The following is a 13,930-nucleotide window of genomic DNA, read 5'->3' as shown; positions in this document are numbered from 1 at the left end:
ATATGTGGTGTGGGATCCCCTTGGGCTTGGGATGTTGCCCTGCATCCCTGCAGCACCCTCACAGCATCCCAGAAGCATCCCTGCAGCATGCTGTCCAAGTTCTGCACGTGGCCCTGGCTCTGTTCTTCTTACTCCAAGACTCAGCTGGATCCTGGTGTATTGGCCACTGACTCCCTCCAAAGCACCCTTGCAGAGCCAGCAGTGGTTCCCAGTGGAAGACTAGCTATCTCTGCACTTCTCTCTGCCAGGTTCTCCATGAGTAATGACACAAACGTGCTTCTCGCCCTGTCTCCTGCACTGCACTGCTGGCTGAAGTATTCTCAGGCTCCCCTCTCACTTCCCCATTTCTGCTTTACATCAGAGCCATTCCCATCTTGCTGTCTGCTCTTCTTCCCCAACACATCTTCCAAACTGTGTGAGTGCTCGAGACAAAAAGCAGCGCCATGCCATATCCCCACCAAGGAGACAGCTGGGATGCTTGGTGCCTGTGGGGTGCTGAGTCCTGCCCCAGTGCCATGATGGGTGCCCATAGGCTTACACTTTTGGAGGAACAGCTCAGGTTTAGGACTGTGGCAATGTTTGGCATGCGCGCACCATGGCCAGATGCAGCTGGGAAGTGCAGCTACAGGGAAGTGAAATGAAAATAAAATTGCTGTCATTCCAGCTGGTTCCTGGTGTGACTGAAAGTCTGGCAAGATGGCGGTCACTGTCTGCACTCTTCAGGACTGCCACAGGTGGCACAGAGAAGGACTGGAGTGGAATGGCGCAAGAAGGGAGCATGGCAGGGAGGTGAGGGGAGAGACATCTGCCTGGGGCTGCATCACAGAGCAGGGGATGGAAGCAGGGAATGAGTGCTTGTCTGGGTCAAGAGTGTCTGATTGCCAACAGACACATAAGTTGTGCAAGATGCATGCTCATAAAGTGCCTTTTGTAGCTGGATAGCAACAGAAAGCAGTTTTGCAACAGCCCTGGATGATCCAGAGAGTCGTGCACTTTGGACAACAACCTGGGTGCTATTCAGGTGGGGGAAGCGGGGACTGCTTCCCATGACAATCTGTGGCATGTGAGCCAGAGCCAGGGTCATCTCCAGCGGTGACATCATTTACAGCTGTCCATCCAGAAACATCAGAACCTTGTCAGGAAGGGAGAAGGGATGGCTGATAGCACCAGCTGGAACAGGGACATAGGACACGGGACATGGGATGTGGGATATGGGATGTGCACATGGGATGTGGGACAAAGGCCATGGGATACAAGGACTCTTCATTCCCACAGGCTCTTCAGGATGCAGGTTGACTGGTGATGCCCATCAGCATCACCCCCACTTGCCAGTCTGGGGATGTGCTTGAACTGATGGTGTTTTAGGGCTCTGCTGGCAGCAGGAGCAGAGGTGAGCTCAGTGCTTGGATGCCTCTCTCAGATCTGGATCTCCCAAGTTGCATTTTAAAAATGCTCTCAAGTGTTGCTGCAACCTGGTTAGTGGGACAAGGAGTGAAGAGAAAAGTGCAGCTGAGGAGCCTGGGGACGCCAATGAGATAATGTGAGGGAATGTTAAACTTTACTGCATTCACAGGATTATTTATCTGTCACAAACAGGGGCAGCCAGGAATCCTCCAGGGTGTGTAGCTCAATTTAGACCCCATTAAAGTTCCTTTTATTCCATGCGTTTTGGCTGACATTAAAACAGTGTCTGAATTGCTCTTGTGGGAGCTGGCTTCCAGGAATGGCGTCAGGGCTGCTGCTCACAGCCGAGCTGCCCTACTCCACCTGCAACCCCACGTCCTTCCTGAACTCCCTAGGTCCCCCCAGGGCAGTGTTATGTAGGGGATATGCTGCAGGGCCAGGACAGGAGACAGGGAGAGAGGATGAAGCTGAGTGCTCTGCTGGCACCTGCTTGGGCTGCCAAGTTTTCTTGGGATTTCTTTTTCTATTCCAAAATAGGAAAAAAATTGGAAAGCCCTGCAAAGGCAGTGCAGTGCACTATCTGGCCTGTGACTACAGACAGGAATAGTGCAGGCTGAGAAAAACATCATGATTTCATCACTCCAAAACATTTTCTTTCAGTGTTGCTTAGCTTTCCTGGTTTTGGAGAACTTTCATTTCTAGGGAAAGTCTGCTGTGAGCTCGCAGTGTGCTTAGTCTGGTGAGAACATGACAAAATTAGACAATTCTGAAAGTTTGCAGCCTTTTTTCGCAAACTTGTGCAACAGCGGAAGTTCATGGGCTAGGACCAGATGCCATCCCAGCAACAGTGGAGCACAAACCCTGCACGCAGCCCTGTGCTGACCAAACACCAGCAAGCAGGGACAGCAGCGACCCAGGGACACTCCACATCACCACACTGTGAGCCCATGGCTGTGTCAAGGTGATTGCTGTCAGAAAGGAAAAAGCGTGGGTGAGTTGAGCCAGGGGCGTCCCTGGGCTGTGACGGGACAGGGGACAGTGGGAATTATGGCACAGAAGTGGAACAGACGATTTACAATCATTGCACAGCAATGTGTCGGGGCTGCTTCAAAAGGAACCGACTTTAAATGGATCAAGCCCTGAGCCAAAAGCGTAAACACTGGGAGGAAGTTTGGCTGAGGTTAAATCATGTTTTATTTTAAAATCTTCCTATCCCCATTGAAAGATGGAAAGTCTCCATCTGAAAAAGTGAAACTAAGATTGGAAACAGTCTACAGTCATTAAGTTTATGCAGCTTTTTTTTTCCTCTCCTCAGCTTCTCAAGTAAAATATCAACTGGCTCCACTGTCAGGGACAGGAAACATTAGTAATAAGTTCATAGATTTCATTTTCCCCAGGGAAACACAGGAATATCAGAGATCAAAAGTTGGAGAAAGGAGTTATTTTTACACAAAATGATTTGCAACCAGGATTCATTGGGGAGAGTGAATAAATTATAGGCCCTTCACTTTGGGGTTGTTTAAGTTCTTTTTCCTTATTGCTGCTCCTTTTAACTATTGTAAAGAGTCTGTCAGGACTTACACTGAGTAACAGAGATTTCCCCACCTGCAGAAAGGACCTTTTCCAGCAAAAAAAAAAAAAAGCAACAACCATTCATAGTCATCCCCAAGTGCTGCATGGCAGGGGCTGCAGGGGTCTGCAGAGCAGAAGTGTCCCGGGTGGGCCAGGGTGGCATGGGGACACGGGCATGGGACTCAATTAGGATACGGGACATGGGGCACACATAGGACATGAGGCATCTGGTGTGGGACATGGGTCATGGAGCATGGATACAGGATGGTCCTGCTGAGCCATCTCAGTTCTTGGAGCAATGCCTCTGTTGGCATTTCCAGTCAAATGCCCCCCAGCACCTTGCGTTGGCTGGAAAGTGTTGCAGGATGTTCCCACCTAGGCTGCGAGACACAAGATTAATTCAATCAGAGCACAGCAATTGCCATCAGTGCCCAATCTTGGGTAGCAGGATGACTTCAATGGCCCCGATGGCCGGGAGCCACCATCTGGCTCCATCAGCTCACCCCCAGGCAATGTCACCTTGAGCAGTGGCTGCACATCCTGGCAGCACCATAGCATTGTGAAGCCAGCCCCACCAGGGGAGAAGCACTGGAAACTCTGAGCTGGGCCCTGTGTCATCCATTAATGGCAAGGCACTCACTGGACAGGCAGGATAATGAATGATAGTTTTAGGTACAACTGGAAAAACAATAAAATACTCTGTTAGGATGATACAGTGGTGAACAATGATCGTGAAGCACCACACACCCAGCAGAGCGGCTGCAGCACTGCTCCAAGCTGGTGTGTGATGGATTCCTGCCTAGAACATGGCTCTCAGAGACATCTCCACCCCACTGAGGCTGAGAACTGTACTCTCCTCCTGCCTAAAAAACGTGCCCATGAAATGTGCTTTAAGAATCCCTTAAGGTTCATTAATGTCATAAGCAGGGGAGGAAGAGAGAGCTGGAAGGCCTTGAAGTGCACGTCGGAAACACTCCAGAGAAAACCATAAATGCTGCTGGGATGAACTGCAGACTCTGGTGGATCAGTTGTGCTGGAGGACTATTTATTTTCCAGTCTATTTTAAACACCAGACTGTTTCAGATAAGAGCTGCCTGTAGTGGCAGACAGGATCGTGGGACTGGTGTGCAGGAACTCATGCCAGATTCATTTCTGGGGAGTATTTCCTCTCTGCCTTGATAAATCTGACTTGTCTGCTGTACCAAGTTACTTCCTTTGGAGTTCTCTCTATTATTACTTATTAAAATTGCCTGCAAATAGCACTTGGGCTTCATGCAACATCCTGTGCTAACCATTCATCCTCCTCGTTATCTCAGAGCTGACAATTCCCACCAGGGCCAGAGAGAGTGGGTGGAAAATTGCCTTGAGAAGAAACAGAAATGACCATCCCTTATGGCGAAGCTCGACAAATCACATTTGTGGGGCTGGAGAGGGCAGAAGAAAAGTGGGGACTTGCCCCTTTCAAATGCACACAGTATCCCTCTCCCCGGACTGGGCACCACTGCTGAGCATTCCCACCACCACATGTGGGCTCAATCAGTGAGCATCTGCTTCCCATTGCGGCCCCAGGGCTGCTCTCCTCCTGCTGCCTCCTGCCATGGTGCTAATTTTACATGCACGGCCGCACTGTGCTGCAGGGTCATAGCACTCCAGGCAGGCAGAGTGGGATAGGGTGGGCAGGGAGCAAGAAGCAGGGTGAGCATGGTGCTGCCAGCAGCTGATAACACATCTCAGGACTGTCTGGTGCAGGTGGCACATGGATGGATGGGATGCAAGGGGATAATTTCAAAATATTTCCACTTGCTGATGTTGGTGGCTCAGGGACGTGCTTTAGCCCTGATGATGACATGAGCCTGCAGCTGTGCCCAGTACCAGAGAGAGACCTGTAGGTGCTTTTCCTGGATAGCATGTGCGAGAAGGGCTGGGGGCTTGTGAGAAGGCAAAGCAAAGCAAAGCAACCAAGTCTGCCACAGCCAAAGTATGAGAGCATCCTCATGTGGCATGCCTGGTGCATGTGGTGCCTGTGGTCCCTGTTTGCTCGGCTCTGCCGCTGGAGCTTTTGCAGAATATTTTCTGCAGTTACTTTAAGTTTCCTCCATGCAGACTGAGAATGAAACTTGTGCTCTGGGGAATAAACTGTAGACTTTTGTCACAAAGTTAAGCTGTTAATTTGCCAGCAGCAGAGATGGAGGGAAAATCATAGAATCATAGAATCAGAGAATCTTAGAATCACAGAATCTTAGAATCATAGAATCACTTGTGTTGGACCTCAAAGATCATCCATTTCCAACCCCCTGCCACAGGCAGAGTTGCCAACAGCCAGACCAAGCACAAGATCAGGCTGCCCAGGGCCCCATTCAGCCTGCTCTTGAATGACTTTAGAGACAAAGCACCTACAGCTTCTCTGAGCAGCCTGTCAGAAAAAGAGATAATTCATACAGTAATGGGTCCAGTAAATGGAAGCCCCATATTTCTGTCCTCCAGCCTTGTAAAAAGTAGAGGTGGAAATCTACTACTGTAAATTTTGAATACTACAATACTACAGACCGTGACGTTTGAATACTATTGATCACAGAGAGCAGCTGCCAGAATCACGTTAGTGCATATTTCTACCCAGCTACTTCTCTTGACCTAAAATAACTCCTGTGCTTAGGCTGCACCTCTCTAAGCCATAGCTGAGCCATGGCTGTTCCTTATGGGAAAGAGACAACCCCCAGCTCCATTCTCCCTGCACAGGACGATGTCTGACAGATGTATGCCCCAGGCTGGGGGATGTGGAATTGGCTGAGAATGCTCTGGTGCTCACAGCATAGGGCCTGAGGAACTTTGGGGCTCTGAAGGCTGAGGGTGCATGACATGAGACACTCAGGACATGGACACTGAGAATACGGGACACTCAGAATATGGAACGCTTGGGACGTGGAACACTGAGCATATGGGATGCTTAGGACATGAGGCACTCAGGATGTGGGATGCTCAAGATGATTCTCCAGCCATGGGGTCGTGGCAGCGGTTGAGAGCTCTGTGCTCCTTTGCTGGCCCCAGTGACCACCATGAATCAAAGCAGCTGCCTGCACTAACAGCAAGCTAAGGGCTCTGCTCTGCTTCCTGCCCCTCTAATCTGCGCATCACCCAGGCAAGGCAGTGGGGGTTCCCGTGCTGGGCGCTCACCCCCAGCTGTGCTGCCCAGCACCAACATCCTTTCCTGACACACATTGGTTTCCTGCATAACACTCTCACACTACTTCCTACCCCCAGTTAATGTCTGTGGTACAGTTTGCTTCACAGAGCAAATGGAAGGAAAAAATGTAAAGAAAAAGAAAGAGAGCAGGGTTTTCTATAAGGCCAGGCTGGCAGATGCGTGCTGGTGGTTCCAGCATTGCAGCCCACATGCTGTGGTGAGAGGCACTGCACAGCAGGCAGAGGGCAAACAAAGCAGCAGAGCATGCAGCAGTGTGCTGGGCAAGGCAAGGGCAGGGGGTTCTGCTCCCTGATGATATCCCTGGTACTGTTATATGGTTTCCTCATTTGGGGTGAAGCAGTGCCATGTCCCCAGCTGCAGTCATCCATGCTGTGACCCCAAAGCAACACCTCCCCCTGAATGCAGACAGCCAGTGCTGGGGCCAGGTGAGCAGCAGGTACTCTGCTCCTTGTGGGCTGGGCAGCATTTTGGGGTGCAGTGTGCATGGGATATCACTGCTGCAAAGGTGCTCCCAGCTGTGCATTGCAGGGCCACAATCCAAAACCCCCTTCTGCCTCTCCAGCAAAGTAGGAAAAGCTCTCAAAGGCTGCTGGCCTGCTTTAGAAAGCGGATTAGGGCCAGTGAATAGGAATTCTCTCTCTAATGAAGTGCTATTACCAACAGGCTAATTGAGTAATGACATAATGCAGGCCCTTGGAGCTCTTTATAGTGGCCGTGACTCTGTGCCGCTGTGCACTGCCACTTCCTTGCCATGGCCCGTGGTGTCTCCTGCTCACTGAGACTCATGTGCAACACTGCAGCTTCATGGGGGCAACAGACAATGTGTCGCCAGCATAACCCTGCGTGGAAAATGTGGAGGTGGAGGGAAACCCATAGTAATTAGCTCGGGAGACGCCAATCTCTTCACATGTGAAACATGAGACTTCTTATGAAGGAAAGTCAAACAGGCCTCATAGTGCTTTCAGTAAGCCCAGTAAAACAGAGGTGATCCATAAATATGTATGCTGTGATGGGTTTAAAATACTTTCTGATGATTTTCTAGGCAGATCTCCAGTGTGTTACAGCACAGCATCGCTATTGTGGAACTGCAGTCTCGGGCCAGTAAAGCGCGCACTGATCCCTGCGGGAAGGAGGAGAGCTCTGTGTTTGTGCTTTTCCCCTCGTGCTGAGCTGGGAATCCTCAGATGAAGAAACTGCAGAGAACCCAATGGGTTTGCTTCCCATTCAGGGCTCTCCTGCCCTCTTTGCATTCACCACACTCCTTGTTTCTCTGGGAAGACTTGCGCCTTTCCAGCCCCATGCTACTGGTTTATCATCTGATTAAAGATTAATTTGATATAATTGCTCATGTCAATAGCCCAGAGCCAGAAAAACAACAGTTACACCTGCAGCTTGCTTGTGAATGCCCTCATCGTTGTGAACAATTAATGGACAGAGGCTGTTATGCCTTTACATGCAGACATGAGAAGCTGTGATCCCCCAGTCCTGCACCTGTTGTCCTTCTGTGCGCATGGAGCAAGAGCAAAGACCACCCATCCCTGGAATCACCAGCCACCTGAGGTACCTGCTGACTGCCCCTCAACTGTCCTGGCTTCTGCACAGCTCCTGCTATTCGTTCCTCAAATCCACACCAGCCACACAGCCATGACTCCACTATTAGCCTTTCCCGGAGTCCTGCCCTACTTCTGGTCACTCTCTGGCCCCTCCCACGGTGCCTTTCCTAAAACCCCTAAGTCAGCACTAGGTCAGAGAGAGGGGAAAACTGGAGAAGCACACACACTTTGTGGTTTCCCTTGAACCTTTGAATGGACTCCACCAGCCACAGTGTTGTACGTGCTTGTTCAGAGGTCGCCCATGGAAATGAAAAGAAGGAGTTTAGACGTGCAATGGTGGCAGCATGTTGTCCTGCTGGGTGTGTGGAGCCAGCATGGCTGAGCCCTGTGCTCTAATAAAGGAGTGACTGCCTGAATCCTGGCTCTGGAAGCATGGACACCATAATGGATTGCAGATGGTCGCACAACATGGCCACCAAATGCTGCGTGGAGCCAGCTCTACCTGCATGGGATGCAACTTTACGGTATATTTATTTCCTGTAGCATTAAAACAGAGTGGGGAAATAACAGGGAAAACTGCTGAGGCTTTGTCACGAACCCTTTGGCTTTACCACATGCTGCCCAGGAGAACACGTAGGACAGGGGCAGGGATGGAGGGCAGGGATAATGCTGCTGCTGCTGCTGCTGCACATCACTCAGCTGGGGCTGCTGCTCAGAGGGCTTCCTCCTGAACGTGAAATAACAAATTGCAGCTCATCATAACACCCAGTTCCAGGGGCAATTCTTCATCATGAAACCTTGTGATGCAGAGAGGTCGCAGATCCAGGCACATCCCAAGCTACTTGGGGTAGCCCCATGCTGCAGGACCCTGGAGCAGGGGCAGCCTGACTAAAGCAGACAGACAGGGCAGACACAGCCTCAGCCCCAGTGCTGGCGTGCTTCTCCTTTATGATTCAGAGCAGGCAGTGGTACATTTTTCCCCCATGTTTTAAGGCCATGTTTGAAAGCCAGCAGAATTTGCTGGTGGGAGCCCAGGCTGTCCTTCACCTGTTTCACATCTTTCCTCTGAAAGCACTGCATCCCAGCCAGCCTCCAGACAAAGCAAAACTGGGAGTAGCAAAACTAAGGAGGAGGCTGGCCAAAACCCCATTGCCTGCCCAACCAATATTTGTCGCACCCCACTGAAGCAGGGCGACAAATGGCAGGACTCCCTGCATCCAGCCCCAGCGAGGCACATCTGACTGGGGACCACACAGTATGGCCAGATGCATGCTGCCAGAGAACAGAAACAGAAGGATTTGGCCCAGTGAAAGATATGCAGAGCTCACAGTGTAGCCTCCTGACTGCAGGAAGGGCCCCGTAGCTCCATGCTCCGTGGTTGTCAGCCCCTGACCCCTCCTTCCAAGCTCCTGCAGGTGGCCCTTGCTCCAAATTGGTCTTTTTTAAAACTGTTTAGCTGCTTTTGCAAATCCAAGATTTTATGGATGGAAAGCTGAAAGTAATTAGTGCCCTTCCCCCGTTTCCTGTTGGGAAAAGGAAGAAAAAAAGCACACCCGAGAACAAAACCCAAAACTTCCTGCCCTGCTTAATAATAATGTAATGAGTTGAATGTGACTGGGAAAGTCGATTTACACTGGGTGATCTCTTAATTAAAGAAGGGCCAAGCAGAAATTCTGCTCCATTTTACAGCCCCACGTATTTTCGAGCTCCACCGCAGCCTCTGAGAGCTGGGCACAAGTACTGCGGGCACTGCCTCCAGCACAAGGGGATGGCTGCTCAGCATCCTGGAGATGGCACTGAGGCCGTGTGGGGGTGAAAGGACCAACACTCAGCCCCATGGGGAGGTAGTGTGAAGGGTCGTGAGGCTCTGTGCCCCACATTCTCAGCTCTGGGAGGGGGCTGGAGCACAGGAATGGTTTTGTTGTGGAAAATGGCAGAGATGGGCACCAGGGGTGTCCTTAGCGCACCTCACCCCCCCGGGACAGCCTCATCCAAAGGCTCTGTGTGACAACAGGATGTGCCAGCCCCACGGCCACACCACCCGTGCTGGGTCACCCAGTCACCAGCCTATGTCCTGGTGGTCCCTAGCACCAGGGGAATTGGTTCCCATGGGGAATCTCAAGGCATACTAGGTGCTCCCCACTGCAGTCTCACCAGCAGCCCTCTACCTGCTCCTGTCTCTTCACAGCTGCCCCCTTCCCCCCAGCCCCACACAGCTGCAGGAACTGACTCAGCCTACCTTTTCCTTCCCCAAGAAACGGCTGTGCCACAGCCCCTGCTGTGCAGCAGCACTTGTGGTTCACCTGCAGCCAGCGTGAGGAGCAGGAGAACCACTGGGGCCCCGCACTCCACTCCCCAAACCGTGCTCAGCTCAGCTATGCATTCACCAAAGCACACACAGAACCAGATTATAAATTAACCATTTTATTGAATATCAATAAACTGTATATAATTATATAAAAGTTTTATCAGTACAAAATCATGGCACAAAAATATAAATACCAGTGTACCTTTGAAACGTAAACATCCTCTTTGTTATGATTCTGTAAAAACAATGTCCAAAGAGACGCATTCAGGAGGCACCTGTCAAAAACCATAAATAGCCCTTCTGGCACACACCTGTCGGTGGGCAGCCTTTGGACAGGCCACCATTGTATCGCTGACAAGTGCCGGCTATTAGTCACAGTCCTCTTTGAAAAGCAGTTGTTAAGAGTCATATTAACAGGTGCTTGAGTGCATAGCTGCTCTGTAAACAGGATTCTTGTTTGAAATAGCTACCAATGCCTTTTATGGACACCGTTAATCTTGCAGGCATTGCAAATTGTCATTGTGCTGGGAAGAAGCAGCTGCTTCACAACTAATGTGATACTGTATTATTGCATAGTTACACCTTCTACTTGCAGCTTATATACAATCGAGACAGAGGGAAAGAGATTGTGTTAACACTTCGTCTTCCATTAAAGAAAATATTGGTTCTTAGAAATTACCAAGTGGTTATGGGGGAAAAAAAAAAAGAAAAAAGAAAAAAGAAAAAAAGAGAAGAAAAAGAAAAGCAACCCCCAGAGCTACACAGCTGCAATGCCCAACACTGGTGGCACGCCAGGATGCAGTGCCACCTGCGAGGTGCTGCTATGCTCCAGGCCTCACAATGCCTCTCATGGGAGTCCACCCTGCACCCAAAGATGTCCAGATGGAAGCAGGATCAGGCCTTGGGGTTGCACAGGAGCACAGGACGGGGAGCGTGCATGTCTTGTGGCTGCATACAGTTCGAGGTGCATGGCAACGGCAGCACGGAGGGAACTAACTCCTACAAACACTAGGTACGATACATGTATCTGCACGGGAAAGGAGTGCTGGTCCTCAGCGTGCCCCTGAGCAACCCGTCTCTTCGTGCTTGTGCAGCAGCGACATTCGGGAGAAAGTCCGGGAGCAGGTTTTGCACTGGTACTTCTTTACATCTGAATGCGTCTGCAGGTGGGCGCGCAGATTAGAGCGGTCAGCAAAGGCCCGGTTGCAATGTGTACAGGAAAAAGGCTTTTCACCTATGAGACAAAGAGAAACGTTCCCAATTAACCACTGCATCAACACATGGGGAATATCAAAGAGCAAGCCATTTATTAGCCAGCAATCGTGTGAAAAGGAGTGCTCGCAGCATTACTGGGATGAAAAGCGGCACGGGAAGGCCTGCATTCACCGAGCAACGCCTCCAGTTTGGGAATTTCCTACTCAAAAAAATCCCTGATGCCAGAACCATCTGCAAGAAGCAGGGCAGCTCCCGCACAGCGAGGCCCTGCCACGGTGTCACAGCGTTAGGGCTGAGCACAGCCATTTCCTCCCCCAAACCCTGTACTCCCCCTTCTCCTTCCTGGAGGCATTGAAAGGCCCTGGCCAGGCTGAATTCCTCTCGATTCTTTTGGAGGAAAAGAATGTGCATGCTCAATTTGGAAAGCACAATCAAGTCTTGCCAGCTTCCTTCAGCCATCATCTTTAGTACTCTGAGAGGGTACGAAATTAGTGCCAAGGAACCATTACACCATCCCAACAGCACCACAAAAGATGCTCGAGTGATGCTTTGTGGGCATGAGGAGAGTTGCAGCTGCGCATGGCCCCAAACAACAACAGGTGCATGAGGCAGCTGCCAACACCTGCCTGTAACTCTGGGACCATGAGTTGCAGAGCTACGGGTGATGCCAGGTGCCATGGCCCTGGGGCAGAGGCCATGGTGGTGAGCAGCAGGTCTCTGAGCATGGAGCTGCAATAGGACCAAGCATCCCAGCACAGCACAACAGCCCCAGCTTCGAGGCACACATTCCCAAGCTGTGTCTTTACTCCACAGTCAGTTCCAACTAGAACATTTAAAGAGACGCGCCAAGGGAGTTTGGGAAGCCCATATCTTCCAAGATAATAGCCTGGCAACTGGTTTGCTCTGGGCTAGGAGCAGGGAATCGATAAGGGTGGGAGGAGGGCTGAGTAGCATTGTTACCAGTGTGCGTGCGGATGTGGCCCTGCAGCAACCAGGGCCGGGAGAAGGCCTTGCCGCACATCTTGCAGACACAGGGCAGCGTGTGGCTCCGGATGTGCATCTTGAGAGCCCCCAGGCTCACGTACTCCTTCTCGCAGTACTTGCAGCTGAAGGATTTCCTGGTCTGAACATCGCAGTGCAATTGCTTGTGCTTGGAGAGCCCAGCGAAGGTGGAGTAGGCCTTGGCGCACTGGGCACAGCGGAACCGCTCAGCAGCAGAAGGGGCTGAGGCTGGGCTGGGTGGTCCTGAGCTCTTGCCCTCATCCTCCTCACTAGAGAGTGTCGTCAGGTCCAGCGCTGGTGCCGCACCACCTGCTGCCTCTGCCTCGGTGCCCAGGCCAGCTGGGAAAAGGCTAGAGAGCAGACCAGCATCCCACACCAGCGGCGGGTAATAGGCCCCAGGGCCCAGCACTTCGGGTGGAGGGATGACGGACAACGCACACGTCTCATACAGCAGCGGGGCAGCAAACACTGTAGGCAATAGGTAGCACTCAGTGGAGCACTCACCCCATAAGAACAAGGGGCGTAAGGACCCCAATCCACCCCACTGGTAACAAGGGGACTCCGACCTGTCATGTTAGGAATGGGGGGCAAAGGAATCTTAGTCTGTCCCACTGAAAATGGACGGGATGAACTCACCCGAATGGGAACGGGAATGGGGGTACACGGAGACCTCAACCCACCCCACAGTGGGCTCTGCACCCACGGGAACAGGGTGCTCGAACCCACACCACGCCCCAGCTCAAAGCAAAGGGACTCAACCGCATCCCACAGCCACCCCATGCCCCAACGCACCCCGGAGCCAGAGGGACACTTGGGGACCCCAAACCGACTCCAAGAATCCCAAGCCCACCCTGCGGAGCACTCACTGCCCACCCCGGGGCAACACGGAATCACCGCACAGAGCGAGGCGCCCCGCTCAGCGCGGCGCCGAGGGACGGTGGAAAGGTCACCACTCACCCCAAGGGTCTCTGCCTACCCCGGGGCACTACGCAGCCGCTCCGCTCCTCCGCCTACCCCGCGGGACGCTCCTCGCGGTAACAGACAAACGAACTAAAAATCCCACAGCCGCGCGGAAGGGCAGCGCACCACTCCGCTGCGGCAGGGAGAGGAAGGGCAGCCCGCACCCGCGAGACGGCTCGGCTCGGCACGCACCGGTCTGGCTCTCCAACTCGCTGTAGTTGGGCTTCTTGCTGGCCGAGAAGTGCTTCTTCACCAGGAACGAGCGCGGCATCGTGCTTGCCCGGCGCCACCGCCCGCTGCGGAACCTCCGCCTCTCAGCGTCCGTTAATATGGGCCCGGGCTGTACAGGGGGGCGAGGAGGGCGGTGCGGGGCCGCCCCCCGTGCCCAGAGCCAATGGGGCGGGCGGGGCGGGCAGACTACAGGTGCCGGCACCAGGCATAGCAGGTCCAGCATCTGCTGGAAAGGGGTGCGGAGCTCGGATTTCTGGTCCGGAGCCCTCCCGGTCCTCTCCCACCGCTCCGTCCTCATGGGCTCACAGCCGCCTTCACTTCCCCGGCGTTGCCAGCGGACCCCGGGTGCGGGAGGGAGGGGGGTGGGCGGAGCTCTCCGGGGGGGTCTCGACTCCACGCTCGGCGCCAGCCTGCTCGGCGGCAACCTCGAACGCAGAAGCGGGAAGCGCGGCAATACGGCCCGAGGCTGCAGCTCGGGGGGCA

The 13,930-nt window shown here is 52.6% G+C and overlaps 1 protein-coding gene across 1 annotated transcript; it reads right to left on the bottom strand.

Moving 5' to 3' along the window:
- Positions 1 to 10,135: 10,135 nt before the first annotated feature.
- SNAI1 (snail family transcriptional repressor 1) lies at positions 10,136 to 13,540 on the bottom strand. Its single transcript, XM_052683988.1, has 3 exons — positions 13,409 to 13,540; positions 12,215 to 12,724; positions 10,136 to 11,273 (listed from the first exon to the last, which is right to left on the bottom strand). Exons 1-3 carry the CDS (start codon positions 13,485 to 13,487, stop codon positions 11,092 to 11,094), a joined length of 771 nt encoding a protein of 256 aa, XP_052539948.1. The 5' UTR covers positions 13,488 to 13,540; the 3' UTR covers positions 10,136 to 11,091.
- Between the last annotated feature and the right edge of the window lie 390 nt (positions 13,541 to 13,930).

The sequence above is a fragment of the Tympanuchus pallidicinctus genome, unplaced genomic scaffold, assembly GCF_026119805.1.
Source record: "Tympanuchus pallidicinctus isolate F22 unplaced genomic scaffold, pur_lepc_1.0 scaffold20, whole genome shotgun sequence".
Taxonomy (NCBI): domain Eukaryota; kingdom Metazoa; phylum Chordata; class Aves; order Galliformes; family Phasianidae; genus Tympanuchus; species Tympanuchus pallidicinctus.
The sequence above is the reverse complement of the archived record's forward strand: the minus strand, read 5'-3'. Positions and strand labels throughout refer to the sequence as shown.

Coding starts and splice junctions, on each gene's coding strand:
- SNAI1 (XM_052683988.1), bottom strand. CDS start 13,487: ATGCCGCGCTCGTTCCTGGTGAAGAAGCACTTCTCGGCCAGCAAGAAG. Junction 12,725..13,408: donor CGAGTTGGAGAGCCAGACCG/GTGCGTGCCGAG, acceptor TATTGCCTACAG/TGTTTGCTGCCCCGCTGCTG. Junction 11,274..12,214: donor CCACATCCGCACGCACACTG/GTAACAATGCTA, acceptor TTTGTCTCATAG/GTGAAAAGCCTTTTTCCTGT.